The sequence below is a fragment of the Glycine soja genome, chromosome 16 (assembly GCF_004193775.1).
Source record: "Glycine soja cultivar W05 chromosome 16, ASM419377v2, whole genome shotgun sequence".
Lineage (NCBI taxonomy): Eukaryota > Viridiplantae > Streptophyta > Magnoliopsida > Fabales > Fabaceae > Glycine > Glycine soja.
Window position 1 is genome coordinate 1,973,582 of NC_041017.1, and position 26,541 is coordinate 2,000,122.

The 26,541-nt window shown below is 29.9% G+C and overlaps 2 protein-coding genes across 3 annotated transcripts; both read right to left on the minus strand.

The window, feature by feature from the left end:
- Positions 1–9,703: 9,703 nt before the first annotated feature.
- LOC114391221 (cytochrome b5-like) lies at positions 9,704–14,625 on the minus strand. 2 transcript variants are annotated; one of them, XM_028352272.1, is made up of 4 exons: positions 14,552–14,625; positions 14,258–14,358; positions 10,392–10,458; positions 9,704–10,252 (listed from the first exon to the last, which is right to left on the minus strand). In XM_028352272.1, the coding sequence occupies exons 2-4, from the start codon at positions 14,342–14,344 to the stop codon at positions 9,966–9,968; spliced, it is 441 nt and encodes a 146-aa protein (XP_028208073.1). In that variant the 5' UTR covers positions 14,345–14,358; positions 14,552–14,625; the 3' UTR covers positions 9,704–9,965. The 2 variants fall into 2 exon arrangements, with proteins under 2 accessions (XP_028208073.1, XP_028208074.1); XM_028352273.1 differs by having other exon boundaries at positions 14,516–14,585.
- A 4,250-nt stretch (positions 14,626–18,875) lies between these two features.
- On the minus strand, positions 18,876–23,061 carry LOC114390273. The gene is made up of 5 exons (XM_028350980.1): positions 22,975–23,061; positions 22,760–22,808; positions 21,791–22,455; positions 20,954–21,104; positions 18,876–19,157 (listed from the first exon to the last, which is right to left on the minus strand). The coding sequence occupies exons 1-4, from the start codon at positions 22,978–22,980 to the stop codon at positions 20,955–20,957; spliced, it is 870 nt and encodes a 289-aa protein (XP_028206781.1). The 5' UTR covers positions 22,981–23,061; the 3' UTR covers positions 18,876–19,157; position 20,954.
- Between the last annotated feature and the right edge of the window lie 3,480 nt (positions 23,062–26,541).

Consider the following 26,541-nt stretch of genomic DNA (forward strand, 5'->3'; position numbering starts at 1 on the left):
CAACTATTCCCCACCGTTAATAATAATCTCACGTTAACAACTAAAATAAAAAGAGACAAGATCAATGAAGTTTATTTTGTAGTACAAATTTAAAAAGAAATGTTTTCTAAAGACTGGATGTAATAGTACACTAGTACATTCATGCTACTGTGGGTTTAGCTATTGACAAGTTAGCACACGTGATTACTTCATAATTGTAAGTAACGGATTACGGATTGTTGCTATATACGACACAGTGAAGCTTAAATGGACCAAATGTTAATTTGATTTTTCTGGAGTGTATAGCTTCGACGTAACTATATGTCTAATCAATGTCATGTATGGTTGAACGAGTATTTTCGTGGGGCCTATAATTTAATATCGCGTTGCGTTAGGAATTGCTGTAACAATCCCATCTCTCTCCCACGAAGGCAACAAGTACTGTTGATAGCCGTGTTTCGTGTTTCGATTATTATATTTTTTCTTTTACCTTTTTTTTCGTTTTCATTTTCTGCCCATTTATTATATTGTATATTGTATATAAACATGTAGATATGTTTCGACATCACACTCACTCAACTTTAGGATTTTCGGATCCAAGATATTGTCTCCTTTGATACTAGTCCATCGTCACAATTTTATTTTTTAGTAAATAATCCGTGACTTCAACCCATAAGCATGAGATTTTGTGGCTACCATTACAAGATATAACTATTATTCAACGAATTCCGTGAACAGAACGTCAAGTGCTTGAGTTTGCAACTTGGGGTAGTCATTTATCTATCATGCAGGAGTTGTCAATTAAACTAAAATTTGAATGATATTGGCAATTTGGCACTATTCAGTGATAGACAAAAACCTTGGCCTGATCTGGCTCTACACAAAGTACATGGTTCCCTAGGCTTTCCAGTTCCGTGGCAATTGTGACTGATCTTATGCACAGTGACATATTCATTACTATGGGTGGGGGCAACGCTAGGTTTTCAACTTGTCGTCACCTTCCACCTATGATGGTTTGCACCACAAACTCTTTTTCTTTGTCACAAAATTGGACCACATTTGATCTATATGTAAAATTTTCAAGGAAGAGGTATTTTAGACTTAGACTATATATGTAATTGACAGTAGAGAGGGTACATCTTACGCAAATTTAGAACCTACACAAGGGAATGTTTTATTTATCACTATGCTTTTTGTTAATCTTTTTTTCCCGTTTTGGTCCATTTGAATTTGGTTTTATGTAAAGTGGGTTTGCCCCATTTCAATGAAATTGGTTACCATCATGATGGTATGATAGGTAAAGGGGTCTCAAAATGATTATTATCACCAATATTTTCGGCATTTTTTGTGTACATAAAGCTGGCCATAACCATTCAAGTCAAAAATCAATTTAGTTGACCATGGTCTTCAATTATCCTATTCTGGTCAACTTAGACTTTATTCCCCTCCTCTTCTTTTTATTCCTTTGCACATTTGTATAAACAGAGGTAATTAACTTCTATTCTCTCTAAATTCTGGTTCAAGAACATGGGATTTGAATTTAAGTCATTGTAAACTTGCAATCATGGTAAGAAAATTATTTCAGCTAAACAAATTGGCTCTTCATGATTGTAAAATTGGATTCAAAATCCATTCAACTATAATAAGAAACTTTTTTCAATTAAACCAATTGAACACATTTGGTTTGGATAAGAACTATCAACAATTTTTTTGTACTATAGTAGTGAGCCCTAAGGATAAGAATTATGGCGAGTTCATCAAAACTCGCACGTTTACCATCTTAACCGGGCCCGAGTGTGGTGGCCTGCATTGGGTAAGAATCCAAATCCATTGAATATCTTGTTCCAACTTTTTAGGAAACAAAATGAATATTGCATTGACAACTCCAATTGTATGGAGGGCATGGAAAAAGATACTCATGTTTCTGTTCCTTCTGACTTAGGTTTTCTCCCCCGTTTTTTCTTTTTTTAATAACAAGAATATGCCTTATTTACTCAGGGTAGTATACTATGAATGAGGACTGCAATAATAATGCTTCCTTGACAACTAGATATATCTCAGTTGAATTAGATTAAAGCAATTAAGTTAATTTGATTGTGGAAGGTTAATTAAAACACATATCATTATCATCAACTTTATACATACTATACGGTATTGATTCACGAATACAGATATGGATGGTACTGTATATATATTGTCAAAGATGAAAACACTTGACACTAGCATAAAGATTTGTTTGTGTATAAATTGTCACATCTAACTTTTTATTTAAACACTAATCAAGCATTGGTCGCTACTAGATTATCAGCCGAAAAACAACAACACTCTTCATTGGTATTTAACAACTAATTTGTTTAATAATGGCACTAGTGTAATATGTGAGAAGTCCTTTTTCTGCTGCATGTTCTTCTTTCTGGTCCAACGTGGAGGAAATTTTGTTGGGAAAACTCGGACTTTCCGACTTCGTGAAGTTAAGATAGATACTTAGTAATTAAAGGTAGTAATGAGAGTACATGATTATAATTCTCCAATATGAAGATTCTTCCACTATATAAAATGATAGTAGGGTTACAAGGATGTGTTTACAAAATTGACTCACTCTATGGTGACTCACTCAAGCTTGAGGATAGAGACTTCCCAAGCTATTTATCTTCTCTCTCAAAGAGCCTCTTTCTCACTCTAAGGAGTGGATTCACTCTTGTCTTAGATCGACTCACTCTACGGTGACTCACTCAAGTTTGAGGATAAAGACTTTTCAAGTTATTTATCTTCTTTCTTAAAGAGGCTCTCTAACTTTCTAGCTTCCTCACTCTAAGGAGTGAATTCACTCTTGTCTTGGAATCGACTCACTCTACGGTGGCTCACTCAAGCTTGAGGATAGAGACTTCTCAAGCTATTTATCTTCTCTCTTAGAGAGGCTTACTCAAGCTTGAAGATAGAGAATTCCCAAGCTATTTATCTTCTATCTCAGAGAGACTCTCTACTTGAATCCGTTAGGAATGAAGGCTCCTACCCTTATTTATACTACTCCACCTCCACAATGAATTGTGGAGATTAATTCTTTATAATGCTTCACACATACTAGGAGTCTCTACACTCTTCTACTCCCTTCCATAAGGTTTCAGAAGGTTCCACACATCTCTAGAATATTCTAGAGGTTTTCACATTCTTCCACAAGCTTTTAGAGAGTTCTACACTACTCTAGGGTTCTCCAAGACGTTCTAGAAAATTCTACACTATTTTAAAAAGCTCTAGAATTTTCTAGAACCTCTCCAATTAAGGAGGGATCCCAACAAATTTTTATATGTTGATTACTTACTAGTCTACCATTTGCATCGTTTTCAAAACTGAATAGTAAAGTGTATATTCTCATTCACTTCTGACTAGACTTTTTCACGTATTCACTTTTAACAAGTTCCAAATACTATCTTCCTTTATTCAAAGGCTGTTGTACTTATCAACACAAGTGAAATGAAATGAGATTAGACGTATGGATGAGATTATGGGATCATGTGCTAGACAGTAATGACACCAAATGAGACAACGATCACAAATTGTTTTTTGTCAATGATAGGTAGTGTTGTCTAAACATGGTTCACTTCATGGTCTTTAAAATTGAGTAAATGCTGAGATCAAACAAATATTAAACATGTTGAGTCTTGCGTGTACCGTGCTTATAGCTTGTTTTTCCTATTTGGCTCATGTCATTAAGAAGGTTGAAGGAACAAATGGAGCCCAAGAGACAATTAGACCTTTTCTCGCAGTGAATTTGACAAAGACTTGCCAACAATTAATTCATTAAGCTAAATAAATAGTAGTAATATACATCAACCAAAAAACAGCCACAAGTATGGCCTAATTAACACGATCCTCTATATATCCCTAATTAAGGCTTGCCCTGCCTATCACTAGACAGAGACACTGACCCAAAAGCAAATCCAAGCACAAGGGACCAAAGGGTGGTTGTGGTTCCCTTGTTCGGATAAGGGAACTCAAACTAAGATGTTTTCCAATATTCCATGCTTCAAGTCCATTTCAATCTGATTACTTCATCTAGAAGAATAATGCTAGGTGCTTGCATATACAACTATACAAGGCTGTTTCATGGCCGTACGTGTGGTAGTTCCTTCTGATTTAATTAAATTAGTTGACAATAACCTTAATTTATATATGCCAAGTATTTAAAACCTGTGTATCTGAGGCCACGACCCATGAGGATCAAATTAATGATTCTCTCAGTAGGTGTTTTTGAGGCTAATGACCACACATATTGATAGGATTGTGACATTGACATATTACAATATCTATTTCATTTAGACTAAGAAAATAGTATTAAAAAAAATGATTATTCATACCTTCACTCTAAAATATATCAAGTGAGAGAAAGCAAGAGAAGAAATAAAGATGATAATATGATAGGTGATATAATATAATATAAAAACAGAGACATAAATAATAAGTGCTAACGAAATGTTTAAAGTTGAGGCGTATCCTTCAATCATTATGCAAATATTACCATTACATAAATGGTCTTGTCTCATTTTTTCTTTTTTTCTTCCTCCCTCTCTTTTTGTTGTATAATTTTTTTATACAATTTTTTTTGCATGAAGACAAAATATCTCTTTGATTAATACCCATCCCTTTTGGGTGGTTAGCGCAGTACATACAAGTATTTCCAAGCATATAATGATGACAAGGAAAGCGATCTACGTATCAAGTTGAGCAACATTGTTTTCTTTGCAATTTTAACAATTAAATTATATGGACTAATGATGTGATTGCCTGATAAAACAAGGCATTGTGGGGGTTCAACACTAATGCAAGGTTTCATTCATGCACTCTTGGGTTATATATTTAATGGAGGGTATGTCTGTAAGGGAAATAAATTTTGTTAGAAACAGTGCATTTAGAAAAAGAACAGAAAGACATGTCCTAAGGCTAATCAGAAAGATTAGTGATGATCAAGATGAAGTGTACGAATTTAATGTTCCCTCCTTGCTGATTTTGACACAAGCGTCCCATGACAACATTTTCTACTTTCTTATGTGTCTGTTTGGTGAACTCGACCATTCGAAGTATCTAATCTAATTAGGCCCTCTACCAATTAATGTGGCATATCCCCCAAATCTCGCAGATTTGAGACACATTTAATGATGAACAATCAACCCAGTAAGTTCTAAGTAATGCCATTTTTTGCAATTATTAGGGTATAAATCCAAGAAAGTCTGTTTCAGCCAGCTGATATTTTAATTTTCTACACGCAAGAGAAACTTAGCATGTACAATCCTACCTAGTAGAGAGACTATATTGTCTTTTACTACCATCTATAGGATTACATAGATAAGCTGAATTATTGGTATTTACTAATCACTGAAAATAATCGTGCCAAATTGGAACTTTCCGAAGTATTTTAATTATTATGGACATAGCCAGCCTAAAACCATGCACATGCAACAATTAATACAAAAGTCTAAGGTTACTAGCCTCTATATAAGTATAACATTATAGGAAACAGACAATAATAATAACAGGTAAATATAATGATCGGATATATTCTCAGTCAGCATCCTATTGCAAATTTAATATCCTTGGGAAAGTTACTAAATATGCTCCTTAAATGGCATTATTAGAGTTATTGGTATTCACGAATAACAGAAGAAATTTGTGCTTCTGAATTTTCCGTATATCCACAATTTTGAATTAGCATTTCGAAATTGAACAGTATGTCATTATCACAGGACACTAATCATCCTCATAGTTCTTCTTGAAGGATATAAATTACCTGTACTCATTTGATTTTCCTTTTCCTATTCCCTCAATAGAAAAACGATACGTGGTTTGAAAAATAACTTTCTCTCTTATTTGCTATTATTTTGCTAAGTGTCATTTTTTTATGGGAGGATAAGGAACGAAAAACACAAAAGGACAAATGATATGAATCTTGTAGAAGGTGAGTTTTTACAATAGTTTAGCTTAATCTTCTAAAGATTAAAGTTAGTGAATCTTGTTCTCGAGTCTTCTTTTTCTGAGTGAAAGCTAGATGTTTTTAAAGATTCAATATTGGGCGGAGAGGTGATCGAGTACCTAAAAGTATTCTAGTAGAGTATATCGTCAAATTAGTCTTTAGGATTTAAAAATTTTCAATTTGTCCTTGACTTTCCAAAATGACATTCATTTTATTTCATTTTTTTTTAACTTGAGTATCTCTTGACCGACAATTAATGACTAATGCTTTGAAGCAGTGAGATTCATTTAAAGGTTTCTTTTAATAAATATTTTTTATATGCAAACATCAAATATTAAATTTCTAATCACATGTTTAAAAGATAATATTATCTATCAAACATGACCCTCTATATTAGTTATTCCTTTTTAGTATAAAAGGATAGTAAAAAATAAAATAAAAAACTAAACTAAAATTTTGAAAACTAAAATGATTTGTGTAATCTTGAAAATTAATTAAATTGAAAATTTACTCACAGGCACTTATGAGAGTCAAGTAAACGTGACTTTCAACTTAATTAAGAATCTAAATAATATTATTAGAGTATCTATAATATATAGTTGTTTATATGAATTGTTTATCATAATTTTATATAGATTTAAACATTTTAAACAAAAATTAACTCCTATTCTAAGATTGTTAAAATGAGTTTATAAATTAATTTTATAGGTCCTACAATACTTAAAAGTATGTTTTTTACGGTATAATATTATTAAACAATAATTACTTATATAAGCAACTTCACAATGTTTTAGTGAGAAAAAAATTTAAACAACTTTACTTAAAATCAAACAACTTATATAAACACTCTCATGCCGTTCGAAAATGAATATTGGTTACTACCTTTATATAGGATCATGCCCTACAATACAATCCTTACATTTGCAAGATGGACAATTCAGAGTGTAGACATGTGTAACAGCCGAGGATCACGGAATGCTAGTTATCCTAGACGTTAGTGGTGGTCTCTTTGTTGGGACGATAAAGTAGTATTGGACTCAATTGTGGATAGTTCAATGCATTCATCAGGTTGTGCCCATCAAAGCTTTTATCCAAGATCAGTTCATCCCCTATTGAATACTCTATCCAAATTGAGTAACATACAATGACTCCTAATTACCAAAATTATCGATATTTCTAAATCACCTGGTTATGCGTTTTAAGTTTAATTTTCCGGATAATCTTAATTATTATCAACATAACAGCTTAAAACCATGCAACAAGGCTAGGTTTCATGTTGGTCACCATTAGCGTGACATTCCAAGAAACAAACATAGTATGTAACAAGTTGTAATATCTATTGAAAATTTCTAATTAACTAGTGTTAATAAAAAGAGTTTCACATGTAAATGACTTCTAATTAACTTCATATATAGTTCGAGTTGAGGGAAATTATGATTTCACATGATCTTTTATGTTACTTCTAGAATTGTCCTTGTTTCTCTTTCGTTCTCTCTCTCTTTTTTTTTCTTTTCGGATTGCTCGTTGTTTTGTCCTGTGAATTTGCACATCAAATCAAAGTTCTAAAGACTAAAGCAAGAATAATGATATTCTAGAGAAACCACTATCTACCAACCTCTTGCAAACATAGCGGACATTATTGATAAGAACACTAATCAATGTATGTGACCAAACATTAGGTTGAGATACATTTGTTACCTATTTATTGGTTTTTAATTGTTGAAATGTGTCACTTTCCACATATCCAAGCATAGTCTTATAAAAACTTGGCATCGTATGAATTAAATTAATAAAATTATTTCACAGCTTAAGGATAAAACGAAGACTACTGTTTCCCTTATAAAAAGTCATAACTAAAAATATAGAAAGAATTTTCCCTAGCCTTTTCCTTGTAAAGATTTATCCAAAGACATGAAAAAAAGAAGAGAAAAAACTTATGCTACCAAAAGCCTATCGGTTTATCAAATTAATATGAATGACATGACACCAGTTGAAGCTTGAGTCTTTATCCTATTTGAGTCTCATTAAACAAAAAAAAATAAAATTCTCCCGGCATATTCATCCCATATACTTTATCCTTTTTATGTTAGAAAGAAAAAAAAGGCAAGTGAAAAAATTTTACTGAGAAAAAAACAAAAAGAAAGGAGTGTGAAATAAGGTGAGCTCAAATATGCAATTGACAACATAACAAAGGGGACAAATTTGTTCGTGGGTCGTTTAGTGTTTTATTGGGCCAAACAAAGTGGGACAAACAAGATTTTACGTTTGGTTATTGCCCTCTAGCTCACAAAGGAAGATGGATGGGTCCAACGATGTCTACACCTAAATGACACATTTTGTCATGGGGATTCACTAAGTGGGGGACCGAATCTTAAACTTTATTTTATACTCTCTCAAGTCTCATCTATCTATAGCTCTACGGTCAGTTCTAAAAGAATTATAACGGGTCTACAATGGATTCAGCGTGATTAATATCATAAGTGAAAATTCATTTCTCAAAAATGTAAAATTCTTTTTTCTCTTTTTGTTAAAAACCAAAATAAGTTAAGAGAATAGTAGGTTCTAATTTGCTTCGAACGGTTACATTTGGTGTATGAAACAAATTTGATCATCGAAGCAAGTTATCCAGCCAAAATTATGTGCTTGTTAAAATTAAACTATTAAGGGCGCCGTTAGAGGAAGAATATTAGTTGTAAAAACTATTTTGCTGCTGGTTGTATTTGTTTTAATGATAATAATTACTTATACAAATAAACTAAATAATGCCTACAACATACCCTGACTAAGGAATGGTAAATTTTTTAAAGGTGTTGCAATATAGGTTTCTTCTAGGGTTTGAGGTCACCTAGACAGTGTATTCAAGTTACTTGTTATGATGATACCCCCTCGAGGATTGGAATTCAGTTTTTGCTATCGTGGAGAATCCCCGAGCATAGCAGAATATCGTTGGTTGAATCGATTTGATCATGGTTTGATGCAATCAAATTAATTAATTGGTTGGAGATCGTTCAGAGGATACACAACCTTTCGGTCTTAAGCGCATAGAAAGAAAAGGCAGAAGATGTAATTGGTCAATCTAAAGGGTTCAAAAAGATGTATTGACTATTGTTGAAACCTACTAACGTAAGCCTAATAGTAAACAATTTAAATACTTTATATAAAATTCTAGGTTCAAACCTGCTATTATACAAAACTATTGTTGAATATCTAAACCTAACACAACATGTAAAAAAAATAATCTAAACCTAACGCAAGCTCAATATGCTAAGTATACAGAAACCATAGCCCGAGAACAATAACATACAGATAACATGGTTAGATCCATATATAGCTTTCTCAAGCAAACAAAAGGGATGGGAATTGAATAAATATTATGAGAAATTAAATTTTCATGTGAAAATTTTGTGAATCTCTTTTTAAATGTACAAAAAGTTTCATAATCTCACCTGTTTAATGTCTATGAAAAGAGAGATGAACACAATTATAATATCGTCAACATAAAGTAATTCCCAAACAAGATACATATTTGTACTTAAGAGGTATTCACGACTTTGATTACCTGCCATTAAACGATTCAATCTTTTTAACAAAACAATATTTAGTCAGGGTTACAAACATGGAACATAACAGAAAATAGCATTATATGTACTCCAATTACTAGGTTTAATTGAATCTATTTCAAAATATTATTCACGAGATACTAGATTGAGTCTAAGTCTCCATTTGCTTGAGAAGAAAGGGGGAAAGAGAATAAATGAATAGTATCATGAGATGATCCAACACCTTTTTACTCTGATTTAGAACTTTTATTTCTTTTCTTTCCACTCAATCGAACGGTACCTAAATAACAACAAGCATAACTTGAGCAAGAGGCCACAACACACTAAGAATACAAAATTAATCCCCGCATGGTATTTGAGATAGTGAAGTAGTTTTAAATGATACCCCAAAAAGAAAAGAAAAGAAACAACACTGCCACCAGTCTATTATTACCACTAAAACAATGGTCACAAACTCAAATTCAATTTTCTGACTCAGTGGACTTGTTTTTTTTGCCATAGTACTGCAGGCCAAATGCAAAGGCCAATATCAGCAATGGCACTATGTACTGCAACATCTTCACAACAAATCCTGAAGATTGATTGTTATAGGCAGGTGGTGCTTGTGTTGGTTGGCGTACACTGTTGTTGCTGGTAACTTGTGCTGGAAGAGTGTTGGTGTCAACCTCCCCAACAAAGTATTTTTCCATCATCTGTGTTGCTGAATCACTGTGGCCAATATCTTCAAAATCAGTGGTGGCATCCTTCTCTGTGTAAAGACCAAAACAAACATTCTTGGCTCATGTCTATTATTTTCTCTGTTTCTTTATTGATTAATTTTCTGTGTCTATTATTTTGATTGCATAATGTTAATGGCGTGAAACTGACCAAGATAAAGTGATAATTACCTGTTGCAGTCACTAAAACTTCATCACCTCCTGGATGATCATCCAAAAATGGGGTGACATCATACACCTGCATCAATCAATGGAATGCATGTTACTATGCTAGGCAAATTATTCTGATGTATATATAATCCTACTATTTGAGGGGAGTAAATATCAAGGAGATCTACACTAATGAGCCATGAACAACCACATAAGGAAATTTGACACCATACTTTAACCGAAAACTTTAAGGCTCAGGTTTATGGGTTCTCTCCTCACTTATATGGTTGTAGTCTCCCTCTCGAGTAGAAGTCATTATCATCCATGAGTATTCCATACCCACGGGACACGCCGCCAAGAAGACTTTCGATACAAGGGATCCCCAAGGTTAAGAATCCATTGCCGTCATCTCACTCGTCTGATCCGGTCACCAAGTCAAACCTGGCTCTGATACCAGTTGTTGGGGAATTGAGGGGAGTAAACACGGGGAGATTTACACTAATAAGCCATGAACAACCACATAAAGAAATTTGACACCACGTTTTAACCCAAAACCTTAAGGTTCAAGTTTATGGGTCCTATCCTTACTTATATGGTACTTAACTTTTTCACTTCTATTCAATATGAAACTTTACCTCACACTTGTATTCCAATACTATTTGTAAGAAAAATCCAAGGGAATATCTCCTTAAGTTTCGATACCCAATTAATTATAAAACTGAAAAGAGAAGGATAAGAACTAGGGGAATGCATTTGACATCTAGAAATAAAGGTACAAATTAGTATGGTATGTTTGTTTAACCATTTATAGCCTGTTTGGGGTACCGTTGGAATTCCTCAAACGACATTTTGTCAAAGCAAGCCCTCTATAACTTCTCCGTTCAAATGCATTGACTGGCCAATCAAATGGTTAGTTAAGCTGTTCTTTTTTATATATATTTCTTTTTGCACACTGTTTCATAATTGAATGGATTAATAATATTCTGCCCTGCAGAAAGGGCTGCTAAAAGGGAATAAAAGAAAATTTTTACTAAATAGAATAGCATATGTTTGGGTAAACATTGCAGGTATATCCAAGGTACTTTCGTCAAAGTATTTCCTTCGTAATTTCTCTATTTTCTCTATTTAGATGTGTTAGAATTTATGCTACCAATGTTTGATCGCAAAAGCAAACATACCTTTAAATATTGGTAGTATGATTTTCAACACATCAAAAACAGAGAAATTATGAAAGAAATACTTTGATAAAAGTATCTTGGATATCCCTTCAACGGTAACTCAAACATAAGCTACCTTATTCTTTCTAGTAGAGTTTTTCTTATATCCCCTTCTACTAGTCCTTCCAGCAGTGCAAAGTATTATTAACCGTTCAATTGTCAGACAATGTGTAAAAAGAAATATATAAAAAAATAGCTCAACCATTTGATTGGCTAATCAATTTACTGTCAGATATTTATTTCAACAATGTTGTTTATGGTAGCATCATCATAACTTTATAGGCTCGATAACATTACCAGTCCCTAAAGTTTCCTAAACTAACCACCAATGAGTTCATATTTCTCTCTAAGAGTAAAGACAGTCTAAATAGAATATTCAATGACATGGTTGCCATTCACATAAATGATTGACATTTATGATGTTACCAACAAGGATCATTTTTCTTTTGCTGATAACTAGGAAGGAAAGAATTAGTATCATTCTGATTAGATAGAGGTGGTGGTGTGGCAGCCTTCAATAGGATTGAAAACATTATAGGCTTTAAGTAAGGACAGGAATGAATGAGGATTTCCAGAGAAGATAATCTTTGAAAATTGAAATCAAGAGTTTTTAGCAACGTATTTTTTTTTGGTAGAAATCACAAGCGAAAGGTATTGAGTAGGAGTGGAGGTATTTGAGAAGATTGAGATTCTGAGTGCTTGAAGGGGGTGGAGTGTTGATGGATGCAGAGGTGTTTGTACTTTGTTGATGGAGACATCAATATCTGATACCATGTAAAGTTATAAGAAGAGAGGAAAGGTGATCATTCCCATTCGCCACCTCTAAATAAGTTGTGCTCATGAAGCTTTGGGAGATTAAAGGTCTAGGAAACCTGGAGAGTAAGAATTTTTTGGCTAAGTTTCATTTGGTAGAATTGTAGTTTGAAGATTTTCTTCTTTCATTGCTTTCCCTTTTCGAGTGTGTGTGTATTCTCTTCTCTTCAATAGCATTCCTTCTTTTAATAATTAGAAGGAAAAAAAAAAGTATACAGGCCAATAAATATGCAGTGGCCAACACTACAGACAAACAACTTGTTCTAAAAAGTAAAATTTGGTTCGTTTTCAACCAAAAAAGAAAGTAAAATCTTCTTTTGGATAGGAAATGACATGTTAGTTTACGAATTAGTTAACTCAGTTAGTGTTATGACAATATGTAATGAGCACTTGAAAAATAACTCATTTAACTTCCACTTATTTAAACAGGATAATCCTATTCCTCAATAAATAATTTCACATCAATGTCACTTCGGGAAAAGACTCAACAGCCAGGAGCCATAGATCATAACAAGATCAACAAGCATCAAATATAGTCTCCTTACCAACCAGGCGCATGCTAACTAATTCATGTTGAATGACTGAACGGTTAATACTAGATAGTGTTTTTGTACTCCAATCCTGATAGTCATATCCCTCAACAAAATTATGAATACAATAATTCTAATAGTATTTTTGTGGATGCTATAGTGTCAAAATGAGAAGGAAATAAAAAAAAAAAAAGGCAATCCAGTTTTTACAAATGGTATATATATGACATTTAATTATGCCTAGACAACTCTCTAAATCATTAAATAACATATTCCCATTGCAAACACTGTGATTAATCTAGCTTTCAGTATATTTCATTATTGAATATAATCAAATACGCCCCCTCCATTCCAAAATGATTGACGTTTTAGCATTCAAATTTTTTTTCACATTGATTGATGTTTTAAGTGAAATATTAAAACATCTCTTCCAATTTTGCTCTTTAGTAATATTGTTTTTTTATAAATACAATGCTTTTATTGAAATAAAGAAAGTAAAAACATTTTTAATAAAAATTGACCCTTATTAAATACCATTGTCGGTAAGTATTTGTTTTTCTTAATCCATGTGTTTAAGGTTTTTCATACAAATTAAGAAAAACAAATACCCACAACAATAGTATCTATTAGGGGCCAATATCCTAACTTTATTTTTATTTTCAATAAATATATTATTAAGTGTTTTAAAACAACAATATTTATTAGGGTGCAACATTGAAATACACGTTTAAATATTTGTTTGAAAACATCATTAACCAATATGATTTTTTTAATGCTAAAACATCAATCAATTTAGAATGGAAGGAGTAACATTTATCATAAGGGGAGACACCTATTTAGAATCATTGTATGAAAATCCTTGTTCATGATTATTATTTGAGGGTTGGTAATGACTAATGACTGTCATTTTCATCTTTTTCAGGCATTCCTATAACCCTATCACTACATAATTACAGTCCTACATGTCAGACTTCGGGATTAAATTGATAAAAGAATTTTGGATTATTTTTTATACCAAAATTTTAAAAATTAGATGTCATACACAAATTTTAATTTTTTTTAATAACTTAATATAAAATTCAAATTCAATTAATGGCTTTTCTGAATAAATTGAACCCCATCCACCTCACTCCCAAACCATGCATGGGGGAATTTTGAAGCCCCCAGGATTAGTCAAATCAAGTATGATAAAGTCATGAATGTGCAATTCAACTATGGATTATTCACAAATCAGATTCATCCAATAAACAAAAACAGATCAACTAAGAAAAACAGATTAGGAATCAAATTTATGACAGAAACTCAATTTCAGATCACAAAAACTCACCTTCCCTTTGACTATAATCCAACAATCCTTCCTGTGATTGTGTTTAGCCACCTCTTCAAAGGTAAAAGTCTTGGTTTTTGAACCCATCTCAGTCTCTTCCACTGCACACAGAAAAACCAACCACACCACATTTACAATTCACACGTTATTCATAAAATACAACACACAACAGGAAAATATAATTGTTTAATACTAAAAACCCAAGAAAAATTCAGATTACGAAGGCTAAAAAATGAAGAAAGAAACGAAAGGCACAACCATTGATAGGAAAAGTTGAAGAAGAAATTTTCTTACACGGTGATACAGAAAAGAGAAAGATGGTCTTTCTTTAGGACACCACTTTTTGTTGTGGTTTCTCTTTCTCAACAACCTTAAATTATTTATAATACTTTTTTTTACATTTGAAAAGTCCAAACTTTAAATATTTTTTAAATTTATTTGAAAATTAAATATAATATTAATACTATTATTTATTACAAACTTATTTATTAAATTCAAATATTTTTTATAAACAAAAAAAGATAGTAATAAATGTAATATTAAATAGTTGGAATAGTTTTTACTATATAAATAAAAAATATTAATTACATTCATTCATTTGTGTATTGAATATTTTCATAAAACTTATAAATTAATTTTTAACTTACTTGACTAATTATTATTTTTTGGATATTTAAATAATTTTTTTGGGTACAGACCTTCTATCATACAGACTTATTTGACCAATTTAAAAGTTTGTTTGAAAAAGAGTATTTTGAAAGATTTTTAAATGATAATCCACAAAACTTTTGAATTTATAATTTTTTTGTTTTATTTTTGTATTGTTTTTATCATAATTTATATTTGAATTATTTTATATTTATTAATTAATTTAGCTATTAATTTTATTAAAATATTTTTAATTCAACTTATTTATTTATCAACTAAAACTGTTTGTCCTGCCCAACTTTCAACAATTATTTTTTATAGAAAAAATTGGGTATTATTACTAAATAAACAAATAAAAAGGGAAAAAAGGACATGTACCAGACGAGACATCGTGTCTAACGCTCAGATCATTAAAGTCAAACTTTGAAATATGTGTTTGTACTTTGTTTACCTGGAAAATAATATATTAAAAGTAACATTTAAAGCAGCCAATAAAATTGAATTTTATTTAATTTGACAAAAATAAAATCTTGACTAGGAAGATTTGCATTACTCAATATTTCTTGTTTACCATTTTTTAATCTTGTAATAAAAAATAACTGTATTATTATGGAGAAAAAAGACATATGAAGAATACATGTGTTTTTTTTAATGTAAAAAAGTATTCAAAAAATTTATATTATTAATTTATCAAAAAAAATTATATAAATTTTAATATAATTATTATAAAAATGTATAAAATTATAACATATAATAATTTCTGGTAAATGATAGTTTATATTATCAATACACATACTATTTCTTCTAATCTTATTTCTAAGAAATTAAATTGCTACACACTTTACTTTTTTTTAGATATTTGTAAAATTTTTGTAAACTTAAGAGATGATTTATTTACTTTTTTCCTTTTTAGTAAATTCATTTTTTCTTACAAAATATTTATATATTTTTTTACTCTATGAAAAATTAAACTGGTTTCATATTTTTATAAAATAATATCATTTGTTTCTATTTTTTATTGATAAGAATTGAACAATAAGATAAGATTTATAACATGTTTCCTTATTCGTCCAAATTAGTTTGTCATTATAAAGTTTCAATGTGGTATGAACCTAAACCAATTAAGTGTCTACAAGTTTTGAGGTCTTTAACATATATTTTACTTGAGTTCCTCTTTAATACAATTCATCAATGTTTATTTTATTTTTCTATGTGAATTACATCTGACAACTACACTTTAATAATGAAGTAATTTTAACATTTCATTCTTCAATAACTTATTTAATCACTATTATATAACATAGTTTATCTCAAATTAAATCTTCTTTTAAAAATCTTTTCAACATTGACATTAATCACAAGAAGTAATAATAATATATTATCAACATTACATACACTAAAAAATTGTTTTTTTAACATAGTTCAATACTTTTATTAGGACACTAATTCCTTTTGTTAGTAATTCTTTTAGTTTAATACTTTTATTAGTAATTCTTTTACTAACTTTAATTTGGAAAAAATATCTACATTATTAATATCAAAGTGATGCTTACTAAAACTTAAATTTACACATATATGCAAGCACGCACGTGTGTGCACACACACGTATCATTAAAGATTGTTCGTTTTTATAATATATTAGTATAATATAAATGTTTATGTTATATAAAAAAAATATTATATAAAGTATTATATTATAATTAAAATTCTTATCAAACAAATATTTTGAACGTATAAATATATTTTAATATTATAATAAGTTATTTATATTGTTATATAAAGTTACTTTTAATTATTAGTAGTTTCTTTTCTAAAAATATTTGAGTTCAACTTAAAAATAAAAATGAAAAAGATGGATTGTGCAACAAATATTATTAAAATAAAGTTACTTTTTCATTGTGCATCAATAAAAAATATAAATTGAAAGAGAAAAAAATTAACAAAGAAAATCCAAAAAAAGTTGTTAAAGAATTTTTTTAAAATATTTTTATTAAATAATAATTTTTAAAAATATTCTCATTTAATATAATTATTCTATTTTATATTTAGATAGAAAATAAATTTTACTAATTTTTAATAACAAATTAAATACAAATAATATAATAAATTTATTACTAATAATTAAAAAATATTTTATAAAATATATAAAAATTCAATAACTTAAAAAGGTCCCTGTTCTCTTATTAGCCTATGTGAGTCAATAGATGTTAGACTATTAGCACTCACATTTATTAATTTTTAATTGAATGCATTTATTAGTACAAGGATTAATAATCCTGTTTACATATATTCTCACTCCTAGTTGTTTTCGGATTTTGAAATTTTCTCCCCAAATCATCAAATATGAAAACACTTCAATTTATAGTATGTGTCATGCATGTGATTTCTTTGCCTTAGACACTTATTATGAGTTTTTCCTACTTCATGTGATCATATGTCAATCAATCATTATTCCTGCATTTGCTTGAAATATTGATTTTTTTCATATAAGTGAAACCTCATGATCATAGTTGCATATTGGTTGAAAAAACCAAGGATTTCTTGCCCCCAAATTCAATCATAGTTGCCATAAATTAAAAGAAATCTGTAAGTCTTAAAATGTAGAACTTAATGCTATCATGAGATTGCGTGATATAATCATTGATCCAACTCCTAGCTAGTCCATAAAGTGTGATGGTTTAGTTCCCGTTGATAGTTGCCACACCTTACCAAACTAAAATACAACACTCAAGTTATCAACTCACCATGCCAAAAAAAATTGAGTCAGTCTATGCCCATTTATTTTGAAAATAATGGCATCAGCACACTTGTATTTTGATTTGATCATCTACACCCATAAGTCCCAATTCACCTAAGTTTTGGGATAGTATAAACTAACTTCCAGTTAAATTATATGAGAACTTATTTTGAATAAGTTTATTTAAACTTTTAAAAGATACTTTTATAAGAAGTAAAATAAATAAAATAACACATTTTTTAAAACAAAAATAGTTTAAACAATCATACTAAATTTTTTATTTTATTTTTAAAAAAATATTTTTTAACAAATAAATTTAAACAACATTTTATTCTCCAAATCTCCCCATATATAATTTCTGCACTTTTTAATGAAGCACGTCACAAACTGATGAAAGTCAATGGCATCACATAACTTAGCAGGACTAGGCAAGAGTCACCCTAATCAAAAGATATTTAAGGGTTTGACTTCCAATTACTTAATTAGGCTTTGGTTGTTAACCTTGTAAATAATGAATCGGAAGAAATGTTCAATGAGCTACTCGTGGAAAAAAGAGAGACTCAAGCTACTTTCGCAGATAACATTTGTTAAAAAAATATAAATTTAATTTTTTTATTAATAGCATAATATTTGATATTATTAAATGATTTTTTAATAATTGATATTTTAACTATTATATATTCTTAGAAAGTTAACAAAAGATAACATTTAGATTATAAATCATAATTAATATTCTTGTTTATATTGAAACTATTTTTAACATTTTAATATGACCATTATTATTATTATTCTCATTTATAATTAGTGTATAAAATATATATTTAAGAATTAGAAAGAAATAAGAGCATGAAATTAGAACTATTTAACACATTTAAAATAACAAATATATATTTTTAAAAGATAAATAAATAATACTACATGGAACCGTTAATGAATTCATTGTAGATTTTCTCCTCCTCCTCCTTCATTTCTAACATTTTTCTCATGGCATACATTTGGTGAATTCTTCAGATAATCAAGATAAGCACTAAGTATATATCATCTTTTGCGAGGGAAGAGAGGGGGAGTGTTCTTATTATTTTTTTGGGACACTCACATTATTTTGTGCCGAACTTGGAGTTGTAGTTCCTAAGAAAAATAATATGATACTATTTGCATGACTTTATTTGTTTGTCATTTTTTTAGTGGAAATTTTCTTTCCGTCGCACCATAAAATTGCTCAGCTTGCATGCATTAAATCCAATTATTATCCAAAACTATGCATAAAGGCGTGCCAAAATATAAACCTGAACCACAGGCAGGTACATAGAGACATCCACTCCTTACGTCAAATTAAACTAAAGCCAACAGAAACAAAGGGATAGCACAAATTACAGAATCACATGGGTTCAATGCATTGGTCATAAAAAAACAAGAAGAAAATCTAAGTATTTGATCTTACATATATCATAAACAAATCTACGTTTTCAGATGATTAAAGAGTGATACTCCCATCAGCTCAATACTAGCTAGTACCTGCGACAAGTCAGAAATTATTTCAATACAATTAATTCCAATAATAATTAATGAAACAGATAGAGAAATAAATTTATTTATTGGACTCGTCATTTTATAAATGGCCAATTAGCTATATAAACTTTGTTAATTAGTATAAAAGAATTGAAATATATAATATAATATTAATTAAAAATTCCAATTTCTTTTTCCTCCTTTTTCAGATGGAACTCATCGAAGAATCATGTAGATATAGCTACTTTTACCCCCAATAATAGCTATATCATAAGAAGAATGCCATACAAAACACGATTGTCCTCGTGACAACTGACAAGCTGAAGATCATATGTACGTCTTTTTGTTTACTTTTATATATTTCCATCAAATCCTACAATATAGCTATACATATAGCTAGGCTCTATAATTAAGTAGAATAAATGAAACGACAAATTATATTTATATAAAAAAATTATCTATTTTCAAAAAATAAGAAATAAAATGAGAAATAAAATAAATAATGCATGATAATTTTTTATGTAAAAATGCACCATTTCTTAAATCAAATTAGTACCATTAACTGGATCATGCACACAATTACAGTTTTTGAAATTGTCTAAAAGTCTCCTAATAAGCTAATTGTCATATGCATTAGTATTAAAAAAATATCAATAAAACTAGATAAATTATATTGCCTGGCTTTTGTCCCTACTTTTTTCCATTATATTGGCTGGCAAAAGGTCACAACAAGAGGAATACAATACGTGATTGCCACTTTAAAGATGCATTAGAAGATGTTATTTTTACCTCCTTGCTTGGATTTTTCAGGGTTATTTTGTGGGAGGGACCCATAGATTATAAATAATTGATCTATTACTATCATATGGAAAATGACATTTTGGAAACTGGTTTTTGGACCCTGTATCTTTCTCGCTTGAGAAATGCATGTATATACGTAGCGGTAAATATACTAAGCTGTAACTTGTTAAATCGAGAAGATGTTGTGGTTGAAGAAAAAAAATGGTAGTATTAGTTTAATGAGAAAAACAGAGAAAAATAATGCAAGAGTTTCCTTTTTTACTTGCAAAGGTTTGTCAAAAAGATTATGAATGAACGAAAGATCATATTTGGGATACAAAAGCAAACGATAATCACCTATGCAAAACGTTGATTTTAATAATTTTTTTATATATTTTTTTTTAAAATGGTTTGTCATAAAGCTTGTTCCGATTACCTTAGTCTTTGATTAATGAAAATTGATTGGATGATATAAATATTATGAGTTTAACCTAATAATATGATATATTGACCTGTACCAACGGATAAATATACAATTATTATAGAATAATTTCATAAATAAAAAAACCTGTATATACCACAATCAATGTCTATATTAATATATAATTTTTTTATTGCCTCTAGTGTTATCTTTTTCTTCTTTCCTTACTAATCAGTGAATGTGTGATTAGCATCACCCATCCAAAAATATGTTACTAAGTCAAGACCAATAAATTAAAAGTGTAAAGGGACATTTGTTTTTGACTAAAAAGTGTATTATAATTTCTTTTTCTTCTAATATATAGGTCAAAATTAATTATAAGAAATACTAGGTGGAAATTTTGAAGAAATAGACGACCTTCATTGTCTATTCTTGTTCCAAACTATAAAAAGAAATATCTATAGACATCATCAGAACAAGCAAATGTGTATGTTTGTCTAGTGTAGAGAAAACAAGTAAGAAAAACCATATTAAAGATATTATCAGAAAAAAAAAGGCACTGTTTTAATAGATGAAAACACATAAATTGGAACTACCATACCTTAAATTGGAAGGAAATAACTTGAGCCATTGCCTTCATTCATGTGATTATCAATGTTTAATCCTGCTGCACTCACTTCCTGACCTTCTGGTTTGTGATTCTTGACATCAAGATCCGGGTGGATTTTCCTCTTCAACATCTTCTTCATCAGCTACAAAGCATTAAAAAAATACTTAATCAAACTTATTCAAGCAAAATCTGCTATTAGCGGCTTAATCAGATTGAACTTCCCGACACTATATACATGCATGTTCCCAAGAAAACAACAATTTTGACTTGGTCCAGCCAGTTAATTTGTTTCATATTCGTTGAAGAGTTTTAATTCCACAGTCTTTAGCTAGTGAATGAGGCACTGGCTACAAAAAATATTATTTATCAATGGAAAAAAATAGACAGTAAAATTGTAACCATTGATATAACAATTTGTCTAGCAGAAATTAAAGTATTGATTGATATAAAAATTTAGTTTATACTAATAGAAAAATATATTGTAATATTTAATATATAGATAGTATATATTAACTCTATTAATTTAGTGTAGATCCACAATATTTTAATAGTAAATAGTCTATATACTCCCACTGTAAATAGTTCTTATATTCCCATTCAATAACAAACCATTTTGTATAATTAGTTTGTTAAATTTTATATTAATTGTATTAGAAATTATACTAATAATGATTTTTGATTGGTTCATCGTGTAATTTTTCTTACATTAAAAATGCATAAAAATTCAACCGACTTTAACTTTTGTTAAACAAACGTTTTATCAATGAAAACTAATCCAATATCAAACTATGAGTGCATGACATTTTCCCCCCTGTAATAACAACTTACTTTTTTGATATCTTTCATTGGATGGGGATTGTCTTTAACACGGGGAATGAGCTTCTTGGCAAAAGAGAGTCCATGCTTTGCTTTAAGGTTTGGTTTTTCACTTGAAGCAAGGTGGCAGACTTTGGCATAAGGGTCAAGCTTTATCTTAACATCAGTGTCAGCCAAGAAGAGATCAGCTAGTGTGATCCTTTCTCCTTTCTTCTTCTTTTCATCAGCATCCACATCGTTTGATTCCATGACTTCATAAGAGATCACAGGTGGAGCCACAACAATTTCATCATTGAAGCTTCTAACTACCACATCACCATCATCATGGTTGTTTTCACTAACAACATCCACCTCAAAGTTGTGCTCAAATGAGTTGTATATCAATGGATTCAGTTCCTCGTGCGCAGCATTATAGCCCTTTTCCTCCTCCTGATGATCATCAACCATGATGTTGTTCTCTCCTTCACCATCTTCTTGTTCAACTTCAATCTCCAAAGCAAAGTATTCTTTGTGAGGGTTGATGCTCTTTAAGGGATCATAGCCGAGAGTGCCAATGGTTAGAATGCCATCTTCCCATCCACCAAGTGATTCAGTGAGGGCAACTTGTTTCAGCAAAGCTTGACTATCCGTGTTGTTAATTGTAGGTTCAGTCTTTTTCATGTTTGTAGCAAACCCATCTGAGTGAAAACCAAAAGATTCATTAGAAGAAAATATGACACTAAAACAAAAACAAATCCTTATCTCATTAGCTCAGGTCTGCTACATGGATCAGATGACTCCATTTGACTCGGTTAAATATCAAAGTTTCAACAAAAAAAAAAAAAAAAAAAATGTCATTCTCTTGAAAAAAAGAAAAAGAACTAACACCTATGTGTATATCATGAAGATTAATTTGTTTAATGCCACCATATATGGAGCTTGTGAAGGATGTGGTTTATTAAATTGCAAATGAGATAAGTTATACATAGAGGTCAATCAAACCTTTCAGAGTGTTGTGATGATGAAACCTCTTGTGAACCCAATTGAAGATCTGTGACAGAACAAGTCATATATGAAGATAATTAACATGAATACCTATAAGAATAAACCTCCAACCTCCATACGTAAAGGAGGAGTGAAGGAAAAGTAGTACAACTAAAATTGAACATGCATGGGAAACAAAAATGGTGTTGTATGCATGGTTTCAATTCAATCACCTTCATTGTTTTTCTCGATCAGAAAAGCTGGCCAGAGAATGGGGGCTGTGCAAGGGTAATATTGAAATGGAGTGAGGGGAGTGTGAGGGTCAACATAATATGGAACAGGAATAAAACCAACAAATAGGACCAACATTGGTGGTTGAACTAGGCTGTGCCACGTGGTCACTGGCCCCCATGTAGTTCAACCATGTTCATGTGTCCGTAGCATAATACGCTTCAAGAGTCATCATATTAGTCCTCTCATCAGTACTTGTTCACTTTCACGTTGCACATGCTGATGGCAAGTTTTCATTTACACAAACGTTTGGTGTTGTTTGTTTGTTTTAGATTTCCGTGGAATATTGATTTTTTTTTTGCACTACTGTTAATTGAATATAATTGAGAAGTGTATTCAAATTAATTTAAATCACTAGTTTTTATATTGAAAGGTACGTTACGGTGTGTGTGAAATTAAATTGATTTTGGTGTAAAACCAATAGGCCCCCTTCCTTGATGATTAGTTTCTCTTTGTTGCCTACGTTTAACCCAAAATGGCTATTACGAGTCATTTTAACAAGCAGTTGGGATGCAATCTAAAAACCAGTTAACATTGGTCCAGTTCCTTTCCTAATTAACTGTTTCCTGTGTGTACTTTTCAATGAAATAATCACTTGAACACCATTGATGGATCAGTAATGAGTAAATTGCAACAGAGTACTAATTAAATACCTTTGGTGTATTCATACACTACATACACGGTATGTATTGTAGATATAAAATTAATTTGATGGTAAAATATAAAGGAAGAAAAGGATAAATTGTGAGTTTAAATTTTTTTATTAACAAAAATTAATAAATTAATAATTAATATTTATTAATACAAAAATGTCATATGTATTTGATATGTTTAATATGCACAAGAATGTTCAAATATTTCAACAGTGTGATAGATGAAATAACTCTACCTACTAGAAGCTTTAAACTTGATCAATCTAATTAAGGTAGCTTCGTTTCACCAATTTCTTTGTCTTTACAACATTCATCATGTCAAACAGATCCAAATTAATGATTACTTCACCGAGCAAATCTATACCTATAAAGCTCTAAAGAGATCACATGCATTTGCTATTCATATACTAATTAGTTAAATGATATTGGATTAATTTTTGTAACATAACTTTTATCCCACAAAAATTAAACTGTTTATATAGACATTGCAGATTTATATTAACAATATATATAGGATGACTACTGTGAGAATGTTTGATTATTATGATAAATGATAACAATAAATTTGGATTATAAGGATGATGAAGATTATAAGTTAGTTGGTGGTTACAAAATCACTTAAAAAATTATTCATTTTACTTTTAATATTGATCATTTATGTATGATTTATAGTCCTAGTTAATCCCAAGTGTTTTCACAAATGTCACTCCCTAAAAATATATCAATGCTAGTGTTATAGAACATTATATATATATATATATATATATATATATATATATATATATATTAAATGTTAGTATAATACTTTATACTATTCATATATTTGTAATGTTTATTCTAAAAGTTTATTTTTTTTAATGAAGACTATTTTTTATATGCAATTTAAAAAAAAAGATAAATAAAGCCTTATTAAGAGAGTAAATGTACTTTAATTTTAATACATCAGTGTAACTAGGTAAAACTAAAGAGATAAATAAAGACAAACTACAAAGATTAACACATAAAAGAAAAGAATTGAACATTGTCTATCTATTCACAATCTAACTTTTGTTATGCATAATTCCTATAGATCATACCACAATGTGTAAAAAAAATGTTGAACATGATGAAAATTTTTCCTACTTTAAAGAGAGCTTAATTGGGTATAATGAGCAAAAATATCATTAGGCTTGATTTTTCGTAAACTGCATATACCATATCCGAATTGTTATCGTGCAAGATAGAAATAAGTATTTATTATCTTCCTTATAGGAGAAATACAACACACAAAAAATGCCTTGCAGATAAGACAATATAAAAAAGGATCCTTGCCTTAATCTCTTAAACATACACAAGAATGTCCCATGAAATATACATGCTCAAATCGAAGTTCTCCATCTCTCACAAAACTCCAATCCCTATAACTTAATATACTATCTAAAAAACCCGAATCACAAAATAATAAGTCTTTTCAAGGTCAATCTTGAAGATGAAATATTCTCTCCTACTCTTTAAAATAACTCCACTAACTCATTGACCAAAAAAATGCAATCTAATCTCAGCCTACTTGGTAAAAAAAAGTTATTTAAGAAGGGATAATTACATAGCCGAGTAATAGAAAAAAATTATAATGATTGATATGTAAATGATATTAATATATATTCATATAAACTACTGGTATTTTTACTTAATTTATTAACCAACTTAAAGACACGAAATTTCTTTATATTTAAGAAATCACCCAATCAAAATCTTATATTTTAAGTAAAACTAAACTATTTTTAATAAGTTCCTCTAAATTTTGTTGAAAATTAAATAATAAATGCTTGAAAAATCTGTTCCAGAATGCCAACGAGTCCCATATCGATTAAGAGTTGAAATTAAGAAAAATTTATAAATATCATTCTCTCTTAATCTATCAAGACTTTTTTTAAGGATAAAACCGTTGTGACCAACCTATTGCCAAAACAAACAATACCATATGATTTTTGACAAAATACTTATTGCATAATTTAAGTTAAAATTATATGATTTTGTCTTGTTTACTTATCTCATTTTTTAATTGATATACAAATTATGATTTTCATTTTTCACAATTAACTCTTTCTAGTTTAGACCCGATAGTAGTATTCTTAATTTGTGAGTTGTGAAAAAGTCATTGAATGGTAGTTTTTAAAATGGTTTTTGTAAAATTATTTTTATTGAAAATCTCATATTTACAAAATTGTCATCACCTTATATACTAATATGGTTTTTGAGAACTATAGTAAAAGATACGTCATAAAAACTATTTTTTTAATAATGTGCTCATTCATAACAAATAACCAGAAAAATAATTCTATATGTTCATCTTTGAGACCTAATAATCAATGGTGATCCTTTAAAAAATAAATGGTGAATATATATATAAGAAGTCCAGAACTAAATCGCCATAAGACCCTCCTAGCAAATGGACCACCACTTGTCATCCAATTGATTTTAACCATATGATATAATATTATTTTGGTGAATGGTTCAGATATATCAAGATGCACAAGCCTTAGTAATGGTTATTAAGTCCTTTCCTAATACTTGTGTCTCAAGATTTTGGTGGCACACTCTCAATTAGGATGAAAGGACAATGAAGACATAGACAACAATGAGAATTTGAATTGGATAGAGAGAAATAATTTTTATAGGGCTTTGATGTGGTGTTACTACTGTAAGATTAGAAATCGGTGCATGATGTTCAATGAAGCAATAAAACATTATTGTCACCAACCAAACCGTCACCACCATGCCTCCTAGCCAGAAATGGTAAAATGAACCGGCCTTACTGTCAGGTCAAGCATAAAAAATGGATGGGTTGGGTCATTCCAAATTCTACGTGGATCTTAT